The 20,921-nt window shown below is 47.8% G+C and overlaps 1 protein-coding gene across 1 annotated transcript in view; it reads left to right on the plus strand.

Annotated features, from left to right (window-relative positions):
- The window catches only part of LOC121101952 (neuroblastoma breakpoint family member 10-like), a 48,382-nt gene that overhangs the window by 6,977 nt on the left and 20,484 nt on the right, over positions 1–20,921 (plus strand). The window contains exons 5-6 of the mRNA XM_040626581.1: positions 6,442–6,493; positions 16,506–16,681. Coding sequence (XP_040482515.1) covers positions 6,442–6,493; positions 16,506–16,681 — 228 coding nt within the window. The remainder of the gene's footprint in view (positions 1–6,441; positions 6,494–16,505; positions 16,682–20,921) is intronic.

A 20,921-nucleotide genomic window follows, 5' to 3' on the forward strand; every position in this document is an offset into this window, starting at 1 on the left:
GAACTCCATCAGGTAGTTCTCTCTGATGTCCCACTGGCAAAGCTTCCGAGCTAGGGACACTGGGGAAACATGCTGATGGTACACATGGGGAGGGTAGCAGGTGACATGACCTGCTTTCAAGGAGATAGAGGTGGGTTCTGCTTTCTCCGAAACTGTGAGGATCCATGAGGTGACACCATCCACACAGTGACTCCCTGGTGAGGGAACCCGTGCAGGCTCTGCTTCCTGGCTCCACAGAGGCCATCTGATACCCAGTGATAAGGCTGAGGGTGTTTCCGGGAACATCAGACAACCTCTGCTACCTCCCTGTATCTCCCTGAGCTGGGACAGCAATGATGTAGGGTGCCCAACAGTTAAGGCCTGGGCCATGAGACATGTGGCCAAGAGAGATGAGGGTGAGTGGGGAGACCACGGCCCCAGGAACCACCCAAGCCTTAGTCTGTGGGTAGGCTCTCCCACACAGTCAGCCTGAAATGAGGAGCTCGGTGGCCTTCTCGTTAAGAGGGGATGCGGTGCAGAATGGGACGCGTCACAGCCGAGCGATAGGAAGGAATCCTGACAACTCTTAGCCAAGTTTTCTCATTTTCTCACAATCTGCTTTCAATATAACAAGGGAGGTATAATTAAAACGCGACTTATGCAGACAAAAGTAAAAATTGAAGCCTGTTATTTAGGAAAGTGAAGAGATGATGAGCTTTCAGGGAAGGACAAACAAAGTTTTATTTACAACTTTCCCGATAATCATCTCATTAACTGGGAAAGCAGTTGTGAAGATTATGAAATCAGGTATCACCCGAGGGCTTGCGGTAGAGGTAACACAGCACAGGGGTGAAGAGCATGGGCTCTGGGCCAGGCTTCCTGGACTCAAATCCAACTGCCTATCTTCCTGTGCCTCAGATTCCTCCTCTGTTAAACTACTACTATTGTGGGTGCTACTTCTCTGAGTCGAAATGAATACTGAGTAGTTCCTTGTAAAGCTCTAACAGCAGAGCCTGGCACCGTGTAAACTCTGTTCATAATTCTACTGCTTCTAATGACACACACTTTATTAGGATTTGGCCATATTCCTTTCAGGTCCTTCTGCTTTTATGCATTCTAGTTCACACGAGTGTATCGGGTGAATTTTTTCTGAGATCTTGTTCAGTATAGAAATCTAGTTCAGGGGACCCATCGGTCCTGGAGTCCTGGGGCCTTCCGTCATGTCCCTGCTTAGTGTTTTACTTAAGAGGCCACAAGACTTGCTAGAGTGGCCATGATCAGGGTCGGTGTCAGGGGATACGAATCCTGACTCTGCCAAATACCTGCTACTCACCGCGTCTACTTCCCCTCTGAGCTTTGGGGCTGTTCTTTCCTGGGCTCTGAAACAGGGAGGAATAGAATGCGCTGTAGTTAAGAGGCTGAGGAATGAGAAGTGGAGCTCCCCGTGCAGAGCCTGGTTGCCAGGGTTCCATTTGCGCTGGAATGGACCCCATCTCCTCCCTTGAAGACAGCGAGCACTGCAGCATATCCAGCTTTCCACTGAGACAGGCATCTCTGTTTCTCAGAGTGTGAAGAGTCCAGCGACATCATCGAATCCGTGCTGGGGGAGAAGGGGCAGCTGGAGAAGAGGGAGCGGGCAGACACGTTGGCTGAGAGCTCAGGTAAGCAGGGCTCTGTGTGGGAGGCCTGAGGGAAGCTGTGGGCATCTCTGACCTGGGGCAGCAACAAGTCTGGGCCAGAAGGGCAGAACCCTCACGGCAGGCACACGTTCCACAACTATGTCTAAAACAACTAAGACAACAGTGATTGGTAAATGATGGACTCCAATGACTCAGAGCCTCATTCTCTCTTGTAAAAAAATATCAAAGTCACCAAATTCAAGGGAACAGTTCGTGGCATTTAGCACATTCACAGTGTTGTGAGTCACTACCTCATTTCCCTTTCACATAGTCACGACCTGGCTGGTACGCTTGTCATCATCGTTCCTTCAGCAAATGCTGTCCCCTTGACCCTGCCATTCTCTGAGCTCAGGACTTAACACCAGCCCTCGGTCCACACTTCTGTGTCTGCCAGTGTGTCCATTCGCTGCATGATGCACTATGGAGTTTTCAGGGAAATGGGTATGCCCAAAGTGAGCAGCTGAGGACATGTCTGTGACGTGTGCTTAGGAGGACCCTGGGTCTGTTTCCAGAAGGAAAAGATGCAAGGGATGTCAAGGGGGCTCACAGGAAGCACTCTCTGATACAGAGGAGGCCTTGTTTTACTTTCTTCTTTCTCTGCCACAGGCAGGTAACCACACATGTGCACAAATTTGTTTCGGGGCTGCTTGTGGGAAATTCTCCCAGAAATCTCCCCAAAAGCTCTTATAATCTATTGATCCACTCTCTCATTGTTAAATTTTCTCTCTGTCCCACCGTAGACAGTGCCATCTGCTGATCAAAGACCAGACTGAAGAGCTGACCCGTTTATATGATAGATTACGCGAAGAGGAGAGATGTTTGCCAACTCTTGATAAACACCTCGAGGACCTCCTCCCCATGATGACCCTGAGCATTGCCAGGACAGGGCTTCCAGAGCAACTGGCTGAGGGACGCAGGCTGGCCAAGTGCCTTGCCAAGCTCAGCTGGTAAGGCAGCCAGAGGCCCTGATTGCACTGAGCTGCTGCAAGGCCTGGGCTCGAGTCTTCCCACCTGCCCTCACACTGTTTGTAGCAGCTGTCCTCTGTTCCCATTGTGCGAAGGCCATGAGAGGACCAGGACTAGAAGGTGGTAACAGAGAGGAGAAATGCACGGCTGGAGGTCATAGTGCTCCACATGTCTGCTTCCTCCCTGAGGAGCAGCCCTTGGGGCAGGAGGCAGCATCCACCAGTGTTAGAGTCCCGGAAAGGAGACTGTGACAGGGAGGCAGCTAGTTAGTGTGCTAGGATCCCGCCTAAGTGGGAGGGTCCCAGACTTAGCCCAGTCTGTATGAAATGTGGGTGAGAGAGTGAGGTTTACTTAGTCCATATCTGTCTCCTCATCTGTAATGTATATCAAATAACCTGTTGTCACTGTAGTGAGCAGATAATGGAAAATTCATGAATGCACTTTAGACAAAGTAGAGCCCCTGACCATGTGGAGTTGGATGAGGAACTTGATGCAGTAGGACTTGAGGTGGGAACGCTGTTTAGACTGGAACATGTTTCCTAGATGACCCCTCAGTAACACTGGAGCCCACGCGGGGCCATGAAGTCCCGGTGGTTGGATGTGGGACAGGGTGGTTGTCCTGTCCTCAGGACAAGGAGGAGCTCTATGTGAGAGCTGTGAATGCACAGAGAGCCTGTGCCTGTCGCGCGCTGTGACACGCGCTGCGCGGTTTGCAAGAATCAAGGTGAAACTGGACAAGCATCCCCTTATATGGACAACAAAGAGACAGTGAGAAGCTGTGCCCAGGGTCAGTGATGCTGATCCTCAGAATCAGAGACACACTGCCTGATGCATCAGAAAGCCATGCCACAGCAATTCTTAAAGACAGTGCCCTAAATGCAGTGGATGCCTAGTCATGCAAGGACACTTTGTATTGGGCCATAGAGGCCACTGTGTTCATAGTGGTGATGTGGAATAGCTGACGAGACATTTCTGAATTTATTTGCAGAAAATTATGAGAAGGAGGAGGATGAACATGAAGAAGAAACACGGACCCCCAGGTGACAATGAATGTTCAGGAACGGTAATGTGTGGGTAAAAATGGACAGGGTCTCAGAAGAAAAGGAAGTGAGGTCAAGAGAGAGTCACAGATGTCAGAGCAAGGATTAGCAAACTGTGGGTGGTCAGCAAAGAATGGCCTGTTGCCTGTTGTCTCTGTGGTGCTGTAAACCAAGATGGATTCACCAGCCACAGGACTCCTGTATGGACAAAATACCCATTCTTTCCTGTGACTGGACACAGGAGATCGCTCTACTTCCTACACAGTTCTCTAAGGGCCTTGGTAGGAAGGTGACCAGCAAAGGAATTGGTACACAGACACTAGCAAAATTAACCAGCAAGAGAAGTAACTTCCAAAACCAAACACGTGGGGTGTCATGTGACACTATTAATACAAAGGTGCCTAGCAGCCACACATTTCTGCAGTCTGCAGTGACTCCAGAGCTGTAACCACTTGGTCAATCTATGTTAAAGTCAACACGACTCAGGCACGTGGTGGCTGCCCCGGGCCTGGTCTCCCTCTGTGCTTCATGCCGTGACTGAACCATACTGGGGTGGTAGAGTCTCATTCCTCGTCAGCCCTGCTGTGGGCAGTGCTCTGCTATCTGCTGCTGCTACTCTCCCCCATCCCCACCATGGCAGCCACACTTTGCCTCTTGTAGGATGGATAGCTTTTTCCCTCTCCAGGCGACGGCCCATTGCTTCTAGTGACCATTCCCTATAACTCCCATCAAAACCAGCTAGGAAGCCATGATGTCTGATCCCGGTTTGATCTGTTGTCATTCCTGTCTCACCCGGCACAGCGTGGAGCAGGAAGAAGTCGAAAAGTCCTACAGGACAGAGTAGATGATTACGATTTGACCCCTTCGGTTCTGGAAGAAGGGTGTGACAGCGACCAGTCTTACAGTGATGGTGAGTTCCCATTTGAAGAACAGGAAATCGGCTCTGCTCTGGATTAGCCAGAGAATGGTCCCATACAAAGGGGAGGAAAGTCCATGTGCTGCCCCAGGTAGTGTCCCTATTCCTTGTTCCTCACACTGTGTAGACTCAGAGTCTTAATCCCCATAAGTAGATCCTATCCTTACAAACTGTTGTGATCCAGGCTGTAGGACTGTGTTTGATATAAGACATTCCATGAGTCAGCGAGCTTTGCTCAACTCCTGTCTAAGTCACAGCACTTTTATGTCTGGGCCACTGTCAATCACTGCTCTCAAGGTGGCCCTGCCAGACTCATATACCTCTCCAGCCCAGGCACAGGAGGTCACTTCCAGACCTCCTAATTTTCACTGTATCTCTCTCTTTTTTTTATATAATAATATTTTTTATTATATTATATTAGCCACCATACAGCACATCTCTGGTTTTTGATGAAAAGTTCGATGATTCATTAGTTCCGTATAACACCCAGTGCACCATGCAATACATGCCCTCCTTACTACCCATCCCCAGCCTATCCCATTCCCCCACCACCCTCCCCTCTGAAGCTCTCAGTTTGTTTCTCAGAGTCCATAGTCTCTCATGCTTCATTCCCCCTTGTGATTACCCCGCCTTACTTTATCCTTTCATCTCCTACCGATCTTCCTAGTTCTTATGTTCCATAGATGAGAGAAACCATATGATAATTCTCTTTCACTGCTTGACTTATTTCACTTAGAATTATCTGCTCCAGTGCCGTCCATGTTGCAGCAAATGTTGAGACATCATTCTTTTTGATAGCTGAGTAATATTCCATTGTATATATGGACCACTTCTTTTAAATCCAGTCATCTGTTGAAGGGCATCTCGGCTCCTTCCATCATTTAGCTACTGTGGACAATGCTGCTATGAACATTGGGGTGCATATGGCCCTTCTCTTCACTATGTCTGTATCTTTGGGGTAAATACCCAGTAGTGCAATTGCTGGATCACAGGGTAGCTCCATTTTTAACTTTTTAAGGGACCTCCACACTGTTTTCCACAGTGGCTGTACCAACTTGCATTCCTACCAACAATGTAGGAGGGATCCCCTTTCTCCACATCCTCTTCAACAATTGTTGTTTCTTGCCTTGTCAATTTGCCATTCTAACTGGTGTAAGGTGGTATCTCGTGTCGTTTTCATTTCAATTTCCTTGATGGCTAATGATTTTGAACATTTTTTCGTGTGTCTGTTAGCCAATATTATGTCTTCAATGGAAAAGTGTCTATTCATGTCTTCTGCCCGTTTTATGATTTGTTTATTTGTTTCTTGTGTATTGAGTTTGAGAAGTTCTTTGTAGATCTTGGAAACCAGTCTTTTATCTGTAGTGTCGTTTGCAAATATATTCTCCCATTCCGTGGGCTGCCTCTTAGTTTTTCTGACTGTTTCCTTGGCTGTGCAGAAGCTTTTTATCTTGATGAAGTCCCACAAGTTCATTTTATCTCTTGTTTCTCTTGCCTTTGGAGATGTGTCACGAAACACGTTGCTGTGGCCGATGTCGTAGAGGTTGCAGCAACCCTCTCAGAAGCAGCTGGGTTCTTCCCCAGGATCTCGGGGGAAAAGAATCAACTTGTTGTTGGCATAGACTCAAGACAGGATGCTGTGATGATGGCCTGTCATATCAGGGACATTTCTTTAATGGCTGAAGAGAGCAATGCCAGTGATTGCTTCCAGGGCCCTCCTAAGCCCTCCTGGATGAGTTCTCTCACGGTTGCCTGTTTTCACTCTGCTTCTGTTGCTCTCTTGTACTACATGGGACCTAAGAGTGGGCATTTGTGAAGGGGAATGTGCTTCATGTAACTCTTTCTCTTCCTTTATTTGCAGAAAACCAAATTGATCAGGAGGGACCGAAAGGACAAGAGTCAGTTGCCCCCAGGTAATTCTGAATACTTGGGGGCTGTGAACTCAAAAGTGGCAACCAGGGAAAAGCAGAAAGTGCTGAAGAGAACTATAATATCTATTTGGTCGACAACAAATTATCCATTTTCACCATGTTTTCTGATTTTTTGTGGTACTTGGATTGCTTCCCACTTCTTAATTACTTCTCTAGTTGAGTAACCCACAGTCAGCTGACCCAGGTAAACTAATATGTAACAGGGATCGCTGAGCTCGCTCATTCTCTCCTCTGTGCTTTATTGAGAGATGCACGTCTTCTTTCTGCCTGTTAGATTTATCATGTTGACATGTGTTCCTAGCAAGAACATATCACAGCAAGAAGACAAACATATACTATCATGCCAGATATTGAGAGAAAGAGGCCTTTCTGGATGAGATAGCTGGGACAGTCACTTGGCCACAAAATGCAGAACTGGATGCCATTTGACAGGAAGGGGGAAAGCCACCATTCTGAGACTCTGTATGTAGAGAGTCATGACTGGATGGCACAGAGATAATTGAGGCTCCTTCCTCACAAGCTTGCTGTTTGGCCCGTGCGCTGAGCACTTACTGTCCTTTCTATCTGCTGCTCCTGTGACAAACAGAGCTTGTCGCACTCAAACAAGAAGAGTTGTTTCTCTCTTGAATGGGTCAGCCTCTCTGCTTTCTTGACCATTCCTTTGTCCCTTCCAACAAAGTCAGACAGGACATAGGATTTCAGATCCCTCTCAGGTTAATCTTCGGTTGTCCCCACCCTGCAGGCTCAGTGGACAGCTGCTAGAGGTGGTAGAGCAGGACGTCTCACGGGACTCTCCAGATAAACACTATTTGACATATTCAGTTCTTCCGAGCTGTCTGACTCCTACTGGCCTTACAGGAGGCCGCCATCTTCTCACCTGAGGACCTGGAAGTCTGTTCCTCTCTAGAAGTGGCCAGTGAATCTCCATTGTCAAGGTGATAAAGCTCCAACTGGACACCCACACTAGATCTCCTGTTCTTTGTATCCCAGACCTCTGCTGTGCCGAGAGAGGTCATCCCTGTGGGGAGGCCCTGTAGAGACATATTGATCTGAACTGGGCTCTAGGATTGAGGTTAAGCACAGATGTCAGGTGTGTCAGGGAGCTTTGCTCTCTTCCTAGTCCCAGGGCATGCCCATGTCATGTTGGGTTCTCTGTCAGGTCATTGGGCCAAAGGAGGCAGGACAAACTCAACTCACCTCAGCAACATGACCACAGAAGTTGTCTGTCAGACCTAATTTGGATGAAATATATGTTCTCACCTTCAATAGCTCTACGTTTCATCTCTGAGCCAGGTCCTTTACGAATCTATGCCTGCCACTGTCAGTTGGCATTCTTGTCCTGGGTTAACTGGTTTTGCTATTCTAAACCGCTTGTGTATCTCCCCTTTGGGTTGATTTGTCTTCCTAAGCAGTTGTCCTGAAAACCCACCCTCAGTGCCTCCACTGATAGCTTGTTTGTGTGTTTCCCAAAGCAGAGCTGTGCTTTGCATTCCCCCACCACACGAACTGAGCCAACATTCTCTGTAGCACCAAAGACTCACTTTCATTTGAGGGTTTGTCGTTGCATTCCATCTGTTCACTCTCAGTATATAAATTCCAGTAAGTCTTCAACAAGCAGGCTCTCTGATGAGAGAAGGCTGAATTCTGCAGTAATCCTTTTAGAATGCTCAGAGGCTGGATCCCCAGAATCTGTATGAAAAAGATAAGTACAGTGTTTGCACAGACTTAAGACAAGGGCAACCGTGATGATGATCTCCTAGAAAAAATAAATTTTTCCCAATGCCTCAGGCAAGGAAATCAAGCCACTTATCATAAGACAATATCAGAAGCACCCTGAAATAGTCTTCTGACTAAACCTGTTCTCACATTGAGCATATCATGCCTGGCTAGCATTAGACACTAGATTATTAATGTACAGAGCAGGATCTGCTTAATGACTGCCCTGTCTTTATGTATTTACAGAAAACCAAATCTCTCATAAGGAGGAAGAAGACCAAGACCCGATAGGCCCCAGGTAACTATGAAGAATCCTGGGTTGTTATTTCAGTGGTTAAACTGAAGGACTGCATTTCAAGGAAGAAACATAAACTGCCAGACATGCCTGTTTTATCCGTTCTCCAATCACAAAGTACCTTTGTTTAACCATGAAGTGTGGCTTCACATGTTACATAGTTAAGTTCCATTTACTGACCCCTTCACTTCAATAACCTGAAGGGCATGGAACTTGGTGAATTAGCAGTCACTGGGATTCTCTGCATTCCCCTGTTCTATCCTTTTGGTAAAATGAGAGTGAGAGGCCTATATGCCTCTCCCTGTTTGGTGTTACCACACTGAGGATATATTATAGCCAAAGAATACCTAAAAAAAGCACTCACGTCATAAGAAAGAGGCACCAACGACACAAGGTCTCTCCATATGGATGTTGTCTTTTAAAGCCTGTGTTCACTTGGTCACCCAAGGTAGTATCAACAATATTTATGCAAGTGTTCAAGCCACCTTTAGGATTCCCCATGTGCGCTGTGAGCTATGTGTTCCATTCCATAGTCGTTCAGTTTGTTGCTCAGAAGCTTAGCTCTGCGGCCACTATCCTGAGCACCTTTTGTTCTCTATCTGTCTCTACTGCCCCCACAGCAGCCACTCTCTGCCCCTGTAACAGGAGGATAGTTTTTGCTGTTAATCACGGCTGTGCCCCTTTGTTATGAGTATACTTCTCGGCCTCCCATCAAAACCAGTAGGATGCTGGGGTGTCTACTTTTCTTGTGTTAAACTTCAGATTTCCCGACCCTCCCAGGCTCACCGCAGAGCTGCCAGAGGTGGAAGAGGATACCCCATGTGACTCTCTGGATGAATGCTATTTGACTTATTCGGCCCTTCCTGACCTGTCTGACTCCCTCGGGACTTGTAGCAAGGCTGACATCACCTCATTCGAAGATCTGGACATCTGTTCTGCTCTGGAAGTAGCTAGTGAGTCCTCCATTGTCAAGGTGATAAAGCTCCAACTGGACTCCCAAGCTGACCCCCTATTTTTGGGATCCCAACCTCTGGTTGTGCAGAAATGTGTCATCGCTCTGTAGAAGCCCAGTAGACATAAGGATCTGAGTCAGGCTCTAGGATACACTTTTTAGCACAGACCTCAGGTGAGTCAGGCACCTGCCCTTTGTTCCTCATCTCAGGCCATGCTTATGGCTTCTGACAAAAGTTAGGACATTCGATTCAAGGCAGATGTGACAGCTAACACTCACTTGTGCTCCACATGCAGAGGTCTCTGTCTTTGTTCCTGATTTCCATTAAATATCTCTCTTCATCTCCAATGCTCTCATTTTCATAGCTGAATATTGTCTCTTGAATTTTTGTGCCTGTCCAAAGATGTTGGCAGCCTTACCTACATCTTTCGATTTGTTCTTTCCCTGCCTGACTGCTCTGACTCCCAGTGTCTGTGTCCTCTATGTTGGCTGTCTACACTGAGTTGTCATCAGAGTATCAGGTCATCAACACCTCTGCCATCAGCTTGCTCGTAGGTTTCCTTGAAGCACAGCTGATTCTGGCCTTTGCCCCTCCCATGCATGGCTCATATGTCTGTAAGCACAAAGAATTGTACACAAAAGGTTTCTTTTGACATGAGGGTTTGCAGATTCCATCCATCAGTCTGGTCTCTGTGTCTAAATTCCCTTAAACCATTTATCTCATGGCATAAGGTAATGAGAGAAGGTTGCACTAAGTTTTTAGAATGTAGGTAAGCTGTTCCCCAGAATCTGTGGCAAAACACACGTTTCACGCTGTACACAGACTCTTGAGATGTGGCTCTACCACAGCAGGGAGCTCATGCCCAATGGCTCAGGAAAGCAGACCAAGGCACATTCCCAGAGCACTACCTGAGGCCTCCTGGATGGTTACTCTCACAATATCCTGCTGCCCGCTAGCGGCACACAGTCCGTGTGCTAGTTGTATCGGATACTTAATTGGAATGTACACATGGTGTTGTTGAGCGTGACTGGCCCTGTCTGTATTTATTTGTAGACAGTCATAATGATCTTGTGGAGGAAGAAGACCAAGGCGGATATGCCCCAGGTAACTCTGAAGAATCATGGGCTTTAATGCAGTGGGATGTCTGGGGATCTTGGCTCTCGGCAAATCTAGAAAGTGCTAAATGTACCTATTTCACCCATTCAGACACCCATAAAATGGTCCGTTAGCAATGTTCTCTGTTTCACTGTGGTACTTATAGGCCCCTTTCTTTATGCGTCCCAAATTTGGAAGCTCAGGCCATTGACACAGGTATACTACCAATCACAGGATTTCTTGCATTCTCACGGTCTCTCTTTGTATTGAGTCCAGCCTAAGATGCACATCTGTCTCTGCTGGTTTCGCATTATAGACGTTGGCAAGAATTCATGGCAAGAAAAGTGTGTAAAAAATTGATATCTCAGTGTTTAGACAAGTAGGCCTCGGACACACGAGCTTTCTAGGAATCTACAATGCTGCCAGTCTGGGGTTGTCTTGGTGCTTTCTGTAAATGTCAACAAAAGCGTATGCAAAAGTGTTGATGCTGGTTTATTGTTTTCTGAGCGTGCTGTGTGTTGTGACTGCTGTGTGCTGGGGTGGTTCAGACTCCTTCCCTTTAGTCTCCCATTCTGGCCATGCTCTGGGCCCCTCCAGCTCTTGCTCCCTCCCTGCCTGCCTCATCTATCCCCAGTACATCCACACTCTGGCCCCAGATGGAGGCAGAAGGTTCATGGGAAGAAGACTTCGCATTTCTTTCGGTGCCGCCCAAAGCAGCTGGGACTCCATGTTGACTCAACTTTCTTGTTGCATCTCTAGTCCTGCCTGTCACACGAGGCTCCACAGGGAGCTACCAGTGGCAGAAGAATGAAGACCCGAGGACTCCCTGGATGACTGTTATTTGACTTCTTCATTTGGCCATGACCCGCCAGACACCTGCAGACCTTACACAAGTGCTTCATTCACATTTGATAAGCAGGAAACCTTCTTGGGTCTGGATGTGGGTGGTAAGTACTCCCATTGTGAGGGGCACAACACTCCTGGGTGGAGGGAGGTCAGGAAGCCTGTCTTCTCTATATCCAACAACCTAAATCGCTGAGCGTGCATCCCTGCCACAGATCCTAGAGACTCAAACTGGTTAGAATCTGCTCTGTTTTCATTTCAAAAACACTGGGTTACCTGGGTGGCTCAGTTGGTTAACATCCAGCTCTTGATCTCCATTCAGGTCTTGATCATAGGGTTGTGAGTTCAAGGCCACGTTGGGCTCCACACTGGGCGGAGTGTATAAAAAAAAGGCATCATGTGGGTCAGACAATTTTCCTTTCCTTCTGTCCCAGACTTCCCTCTGCCACCAAGCCCCTCCCAAGTGCAGGCCCTTGGTACCAAGTCAGTTTAGAGAGGAGAAATGCGGGAAAAGAGTAAAACCTTCAGCCACCACGATGTCAGCTAGATATCTGGGTAACAGGACTCTTTCTTTTCTTTTTCGTTCCGCTTTCTTGCTTTCTTTCTTTTTGTAAGAACCGACTTCTGCTACTAATGAGATTCTATTGCCAGTTGTATATCTGGTGTAGTGTCCTGCAAACTCTCTGGCTCTCCACACAGATTTGCATGTGCTCCATATTTGCAGCATCTGTGATATTGTTGCTGAGATCAAAGTTTTGGCTTCTGGGGAGCCCAGAATGCTCAGCATTTAGATAGACGATCCCGAGCACCCAGTCCTAGCTGGACCCCGTGGTTCAGTGAAGCCGAAGCTCTAGGCCTGGTTTTCCATCCTCCACGGATGGTGTCCTTTCCACCCTGTGTGCAGCTTCAGTGATTTCTCCCCGTCAAGTGTTGCTCTCAGTAGCATAATGTCATGAAAGGATCACGGTCCGTGCACCTGCCGTGGGTATTGGCCTCATTCTGGAGCAAAGCAGAGTTGTTCCCCTCTCCAGAATCTTCAGAAAGTGCTGCCTTCTCAGCAAGACCCCCTTGGGTCACACTCGCACAGGAGTGCAGGCTAACACCCAATTCTCATTTCTTCCCACTCAGGCTACAATTCGGACTTTGCTTCTGGGAGAAGCTTTGCGTTGTTAGCCAAATTTCCTTGCCATCAAATCACCTTGTAGGAGCAGCAAGGAGTCTATGAGGTTCCTCACTGTGTCAATGTTGTCTAGTGAAATTGGCCATGAAACATTTTGTTCCTTCATCTTTTTGGTCAGTTAACAGTCTCTCCACCCTAGGACCACCTTCTCCCGTTTCCCATTCCTCTCGGAGGGGCCAAGAAGCAAAGGCCTCCTCAGGATTACAGCAATTCAGGAAGCAGAAATGAAACACACAGTTACTTTGCTTCGTTTGTCCGCCACGTCCCTTTCCGTGCCCGCTCAGCAGCAGCGCTGTCGTGCTGGAGCGGCTCGTGTCCTCAGAGGTCACTCTCCAGTTGGTGTGGCATCTCCTGTGAGAGCCGAGGGTGCTGAGGCTCAGCAACGTCATGTCACTTGCCCAGGACCCCTGGCCAGTGGTTAGTAGGATCTCAGACCCGCACCAGCTCAGACTGCCCACTACTCTCCACTCAGTCCTGTCAGGGCCTGTGTGGGGATGGGGTTGGCCCTGTCCTCTCTGCTTTTGTACCAAATTATTTGAAACAGTTGTAAATGTAAACAAAAAGGTTGCAAGACTGCCCCCAGAGATCCCTGTGACCCTGCCACACATCTGCCAACTCCCACCCTGTGAGTCACTCTGTCCTGTGAGCAGAGCCAGGGGCTCTTCCAGCCCCTCTGAGAGATCAATGTCTCCATGAGGCTTCATCCAAAAGCAGTGAGAGCTGAGAGGTCCCGGGCCTTTTCTGTTGTGACAAGGGGTGCCCAGGAGGCTCTTCACTTGGCTGCCTGGCACCCTTCTAATGCTGCACAGCACCCACTGACAACTCCTTCTCCCCATGCCCTAAGAACTCTCTAGGACCTACTCTCTCTAGGCTGTAGGAAGAAGGTTACGACTAATGGAATGATAGAAATGAACTTGTGTGCCCATGCCAAGGCCTGGTGGACTGAAGGGGGTGATTTTCACCTCAGGGACTTTGCAGGCTGGGCACCTGCCGTCCCAGTATCCCTAGGCTAGGACACAACACTGACATCTCCTTCATACACGTGATGTTTGCCTTTGTACCTGCTCGCAGGGTGGTCTCTCAGACCAGAAGGGACATCAGACGTGGGTGTTCTGGGAGTGCTCAGCTAAGGAGCCCTGGGGTGGATCCCATTGAAATCTCTTCTTGCTTCAGCCCCGATGCAGGCTCCCCGTCACCAGGGCCCATCGAGTGGAAACATGACTTTCCAAAGGGCAGAGGTGCAAATGTCTGGAGCACAGACACAGCCAAGCACCCAGGTGGCCAATTCTCTGCAACAGCAGCTGGAACAGCAGTTGGATTGTGGAGACAACAGAGCCAGGCTCGGCCTCTCCTCTGCCATCGGGAGCCTGAATGCCAAGATGGGTTCTGGGAACCAATGGCCGCTCTTCCAAGGTGAGAGGGACGGGGAGTAGGAAGTTCTACTCCCTGTGTTGGTTGTCACAGGCTTGTGGCTGGAGGCAGCAGAACGGGGTGAGTCGAACCCCATGATGCTCCAATCCAGCGAGGTCAGCAAGAACCCGGTGTTTATATCAGCTCTGCCCCAGGTCCTGGGTTTGCAACTTTCTGGCTTCTATAACTGGCCAACTTATCATCCTCTTACCTAGTTTCCCCTCTGCCCTTCATCGGAAGCGCAAAACTAGTATCTCCATTCCATCGCTACGGGAAAGAAGAAACGGCATAAATTCTGGGGGCCTGATTCAACAGAAATTGCTTGAGAACATCTATGAATTTGTCATGTCTAATTTGTGGGTCGCTGTGGGGCTTTAGCCTCGGCAAATGGTTTCGGGGCATTGTTTCATGGGGACGGGGCAGTTGTCAGAGGCTCCACTTTCACCGGACCCCATCTTCCCTGGCTTTCTCAGAAAGGCTCGTGTCCCATTTTCTCTCCTATGACATATTCAAGGCAATCTTCCCTGTTCGGTGCTCACAGTCACAATGGTAATACTGGCCTCACAACACTGTCTCCCACTTATTTTTCTTTTTCCCTTTTCTAAGGACATAAGTGGCCCCTTTCTTACATGAAGTGCACATGTCACTCTCCCTCTGATCCTCCGTCTAGTTCATCCTCCTCATCTCTGGGGCCTCGTCCCCAGCTTCCTCTTCATCAGGACCCACCTCTGCTCAGATTTCCTAAAGACTGAGCTTTCTGACCTTCCCCTGGGTCGTGCGTTCCTTACCCTCCTGCATTCAGTGACCATTCCTGGAGCCTGGGGTGGCCTGGGGCTCCTCTGTCAGAACTACCTGAGAAATGGGGAGATGTAGTTCTCAGGTGGAGGTGACATAAGCAGCAGACTATGGCACCGGGGAGAGGCCCCAGAGAAAGAGCTCAGGGAATGTTCGGGGAAGCACAGCCCCGACAAGGGCCTTAGAACTGGTGTAAGGTGGTATCTCAGTGTGGATTTGATTTCAATTTCCTTGATGGCTAATGATTTTGAACATTCTTTTGTGTGTCTGTTAGCCATTTGTATGTCTTCAAAGGAAAAGTGTCTATTCATGTCTTCTGCCCATTTTATGATTTGTTTATTTGTTTCTTGTGTATTAAGTTTGAGAAGTTCTTTGTAGACCTTGGATACCAGTCTTTTATCTGTAGTGTCATTTGCAAATATATTCTCCAATTCCAGGTCTGCCTTAGTTTTTTTGACTGTTTCCTTTGCTATGCAGAAGCTTTTTATCTTGATGAAGTCCCACAAGTTCATTTTATCTCTTGTTTCTCTTGCCTTTGGAGATGTGTCACGAAACACGTTGCTGTGGCCGATGTCGTAGAGGTTGCAGCAACCCCTCGGAATCAGCCGGGTTCTTCCCCAGGATCTCGGGGGAAAAGAATCAACTTGTTGTTGGCAGACTCAAGACAGGATGCTGTGATGATGGCCTGTCATATCAGGGACATTTATTTAATGGCTGAAGACAGCAATGCCAGTGATTGCTTCCAGGGCCCTCCTAAGCCCTCCTGGATGAGTTCTCTCACAGTTGCCCGTTTTCACTCTGCTTCTCTTGCTCTCCTGTGCTACATGGGACCTAAGAGTGGGCATTTGTGAAGGGGAATCTGCTTCATGTAACTCTTTCTCTTCCTTTATTTGCAGAAAACCAAATTGATCAGGAGGGACCAAAAGGACAAGAGTCAGTTGCCCCCAGGTAATTCTGAGTTCTTGGGGGCTGTGAATTCAAAAGTGGCACCCAGGGAAAAGCAGAAAGTGCTGAAGAGAACTACATTATCTATTCGGTCGATGACAAATTATCCATTTTCACCATGTTTTCTGCTTTTTTATGGTACTTGGATTGCTTCCATTTTTCTTAATTACCTCCCTAGTTGAGTAACCCACAGTCAGCTGACCCAGGTAAACTTAATATGTCACAAGGATCGCCGAGCTCGCTCATTCTGTCCTCCGTGCTTTATTGAGAGATGCACGTCTTCTTTCTGCCTGTTAGATTTATCATGTTGACATGGTTTCCTAGCAAGAACATATCACAGCAAGAAGACAAACATATACTATCATGCCAGATATTGAGAGAAAGAGGCCTTTCTGGATGAGATAGCTGGGACAGTCACTTGGTCACAAATGCAGAACTCGATGCCATTTGACAGGAAGGGGGAAAGCCACTATTCTGAGACTCTGTGTGTAGTGAGTCATGATTGCATGACACAGAGATAATTGAGGCTCCTTCTTCACAAGCTTGCTTTGGCCCGTGCGCTGAGCACTTACTGTCCTTTCTATCTGCTGCTCCTGTGACAAACAGAGCTTGTCGCACTCAAACAAGAAGAGTTGTTTCTCTCTTGAATGGGTCAGCCTCTCTGCTTTCTTGACCATTCCTTTGTCCCTTCCATCAAAGTCAGACAGGACATAGGATTTCAGATCCCTCTCAGGTTAATCTTCGGTTGTCCCCACCCTGCAGGCTCAGTGGACAGCTGCTAGAGGTGGTAGAGCAGGACGTCTCACGGGACTCTCCAGATAAACACTACTTGATATATTCAGTTCTTCCCGACCTGTCTGACTCCTACTGGCCTTACAGGAGCACCGCCATCTTCTCACCTGAGGACCTGGAAGTCTGTTCCTCTCTAGAAGTGGCCAGTGAGTACTCCATTGTCAAGGTGATAAAGCTCCAACTGGACACCCACATAGATCTCCTGTTCTTTGTATCCCAGACCTCTGCTGTGCCGAGAGAGGTCATCCCTGTGGGGAGGCCCTGTAGAGACATATTGATCTGAACTGGACTCTAGGATTGAGTTTTAAACACAGATGTCAAGTGTGTCAGGGAGCTTTGCTCTCTTCCTAGTCCCAAGGCAAGCCCATGTCATGTTGGGTTCTCTGTCAGGTCATTGGGCCAAAGGAGGCAGGACAAACTCAACTCACCTCAGCAACATGAGCACAGAAGTTGTCTGTCAGACCTAATTTGGATGAAACCTCTTTTCTCACTTTCAATAAGCTCTACGTTTCATCTCTGAGCCAGGTCCTTTACGAATCTATGCCTGCCACTGTCAGTTGGCATTCTTGTCCTGGGTTAACTGGTTTTGCTATTTTTTTTTTTTTTTTTTAAGATTTTATTTATTCATTTGACAGAGATAGAGACAGCCAGCGAGAGAGGGAACACAAGCAGGGGGAGTGGGAGAGGAAGAAGCAGGCTCATAGCGGAGGAGCCTGATGTGGGGCTCGATCCCAGAACGCCGGGATCACGCCCTGAGCCGAAGGCAGACGCTTAACCGCTGCGCCACCCAGGCGCCCCTGGTTTTGCTATTCTAAACCCTGCTTGTGTCTCCCCTTTGGGTTGACTTGTCTTCCTAAACAGTTGTCTGAAAACCCACCCTCAGTGCCTCCACTGATAGCTTGTTTGTGTGTTTCCCAAAGCAGAGCTGTGCTTTGCATTCCCCCACCACACGAACTGAGCCAACATTCTCTGTAGCACCAAAGACTCACTTTCATTTGAGGGTTTGTCGTTGCATTCCATCTGTTCACTCTCAGTGCATAAGTTCCAGTAAGTCTCAACAAGCAGGCTCTCTGATGAGAGAAGGCTGAATTCTGCAGTAATCCTTTTAGAATGCTCAGAGGCTGGATCCCCAGAATCTGTATGAAAAAGATAAGTACAGTGTTTGTACAGACTTAAGACAAGGGCAACCGTGATGATGATCTCCTAGAAAAAATAAATTTTTCCCAATGTCTCAGGCAAGGAAATCAAGCCACTTATCATAAGACAATATCAGAAGCACCCTGAAATATTCTTCTGCCTAAATCTGTTCTCACACTGAGCATATCTGAGTGCCCGGCTAGCATTAGACACTAGATTATTAATGTACAGAGCAGGATCTGCTTAATGACTGCCCTGTCTTTATGTATTTACAGAAAATCAAATCTCTCATAAGGAGGTAGAAGACCAAGACCCGATAGGCCCCAGGTAACTCTGAAGAAGCCTGGGTTGTTATTTCAGTGGTTAAACTGAAGGACTGCATTTCAAGGAAGAAACATAAACTGCCAGACATGCCTGTTTTATCCGTTCTCCAATCACAAAGTACCTTTGTTTAACCATGAAGTGTGGCTTCACATGTTACATGGTTAAGTTCCGTTTACTGACCCCTTCATTTCAATAACCTGAAGGGGTGGAACTTCGTGAATTAGCAGTCACTGGGATTCGTGCATTCCCCTGTTCTCTCCTTTTGGTAAAAGGACAGTGAGACGACTATCTGCCTCTCCCTGTTTGGTGTTACCACACTGAGGATATATTATAGCCAAAGAATACCTAAAAAAAATTCACATCACGTCACAGGATGAGAAAGAGGCACCGACGACACACGGTCTCTCCATATGGATGTTGTCTTTTAAAGCCTGTGTTCACTTGGTTACCCAAGGTAGTATCAATAATATTTATGCAAAAGTGTTGAAGCCACCTTTAGGATTCTCCATGCGCTGTGAGCTATGTGTTCCATTCCACAGTCATTAAGTTTGTTGCTCAGAAGCTTAGCTCTGCGGCCACTATCCTGAGCACCTTTTGTTCTCTATCTGTCTCTACTGCCCCCACAGCAGCCACTCTCTGCCCCTGTAACAGGAGGATAGTTTTTGCTGTTAATCATTCTCTTTGTTATGAGTATACTTCTCGGCCTCCCATCAAAACCAGTAGGATGCTGGGGTGTCTACTTTTCTTGTGTTAAACTTCAGATTTCCCGACCCTCCCAGGCTCACCGAGCTGCCAGAGGTGGAAGAGGATACCCCATGTGACTCCTGGATGAATGCTATTTGACGTGCCCTTCCTGACCTGTCTGACTCCCTCGGGACTTGTAGCAAGGCTGACATCACCTCATTCGAAGATCTGGACATCTGTACTGCCCTGGAAGTAGCTAGTGAGTCCTCCATTGTCAAGGTGATAAAGCTCCAACTGGACTCCCAAGCTGACCCCCTATTTTTGGGATCCCAACCTCTGGTTGTGCAGAAATGTGTCATCGCTCTGTAGAAGCCCAGTAGACATAAGGATCTGAGTCAGGCTCTAGGATACACTTTTTAGCACAGACCTCAGGTGAGTCAGGCACCTGCCCTTTGTTCCTCATCTCAGGCCATGCTTATGGCTTCTGACAGAAGTTAGGACATTCGATTCAAGGCAGATGTGACAGCTCACACTCACTTGTGCTCCACATGCAGAGGTCTCTGTCTTTGTTCCTGATTTCCATTAAATACTCTCTTCATCTGCAATGCTCTCATTTTCATAGCTGAATATTGTCTCTTGAATTTTTGTGCCTGTCCAAAGATGTTGGCAGCCTTACCTACATCTTTCGATTTGTTGTTTCCCTGCCTGACTGCTCTGACTCCCAGTGTCTGTGTCCTCTATGTTGGCTGTCTACACTGAGTTGTCATCAGAGTATCAGGTCATCAACACCTCTACCATCAGCTTGCTCGTAGGTTTCCTTGAAGCACAGCTGATTCTGGCCTTTGCCCCTCCCATGCATGGCTCATATGTCTGTAAGCACAAAGAATTGTACACAAAAGGTTTCTTTTGACATGAGGGTTTGCAGATTCCATCCATCAGTCTGGTCTCTGTGTCTAAATTCCCTTAAACCATTTATCTCATGGCATAAGGTAATGAGAGAAGGTTGCACTAAGTTTTTAGAATGTAGGTAAGCTGTTCCCCAGAATCTGTGGCAAAACACACGTTTCACGCTGTACACAGACTCTTGAGATGTGGCTCTACCACAGCAGGGAGCTCATGCCCAATGGCTCAGGAAAGCAGACCAAGGCACATTCCCAAGACACTACCTGAGGCCTCCTGGATGGTTACTCTCACAATATCCTGCTGCCCCGCTAAGCGGCGCACAGTCCGTGTGCTAGTTGTATCGGATACTTAATTGGAATGTACACATGGTGTTGTTGAACGTGACTGGCCCTGTCTGTATTTATTTGTAGACAGTCATAATGATCTTGTGGAGGAAGAAGACCAAGGACGGATATGCCCCAGGTAACTCTGAAGAATCATGGGCTTTAATGCAGTGGTGATGTCTGGGGATCTTGGCTCTCGGCAAATCTAGAAAGTGCTAAATGTACCTATTTCACCCATTCAGACACCCATAAAATGGTCCGTTAGCAATGTTCTCTGTTTCACTGTGGTACTCGTATAGGCCCCTTTCTTTATGCGTCCCAAATTTGGAAGCTCAGGCCATTGACACAGGTATACTAACCAATCACAGGATTTCTTGCATTCTCACGGTCTCTCTTTGTATTGAGTCCAGCCTAAGATGCACATCTGTCTCTGCTGGTTTCGCATTATGACGTTGGCAAGAATTCATGGCAAGAAAAGTGTGTAAAAAAATTGATATCTCAGTGTTTAGACAAGTAGGCCTCGGACACACGAGCTTTCTAGGAATCTACAATGCTGCCAGTCTGGGGTTGTCTTGGTGCTTTCTGTAAATGTCAACAAAACGTATGCAAAAGTGTTGATGCTGGTTTTATTGTTTTCTGAGCGTGCTGTGTGTTGTGACTGCTGTGTGCTGGGGTGGTTCAGACTCCTTCCCTTTAGTCTCCCATTCTGGCCATGCTCTGGGCCCCTCCAGCTCTTGCTCCCTCCCTGCCTGCCTCATCTATCCCCGGTACATCCACACTCTGGCCCCAGATGGAGGCAGAAAGGTTCATGGGAAGAAGACTTCGCATTTCTTTTCTATGCCCAGTGCTTCCTCCCTGCCGCCCAAAGCAGCTGGGACTCCATGTTGACTCAACTTTCTTGTTGCATCTCCAGTCCTGCCTGTCACACGAGGCTCCACAGGGAGCTGCCCGTGACAGAAGAAAATGAAGACCCACAGGACTCCCTGGATGACTGTTATTTGACTTCTTCATTTGG

Source organism: Ursus maritimus, unplaced genomic scaffold, assembly GCF_017311325.1.
Source record: "Ursus maritimus isolate PB19 unplaced genomic scaffold, ASM1731132v1 scaffold_117, whole genome shotgun sequence".
Lineage (NCBI taxonomy): Eukaryota > Metazoa > Chordata > Mammalia > Carnivora > Ursidae > Ursus > Ursus maritimus.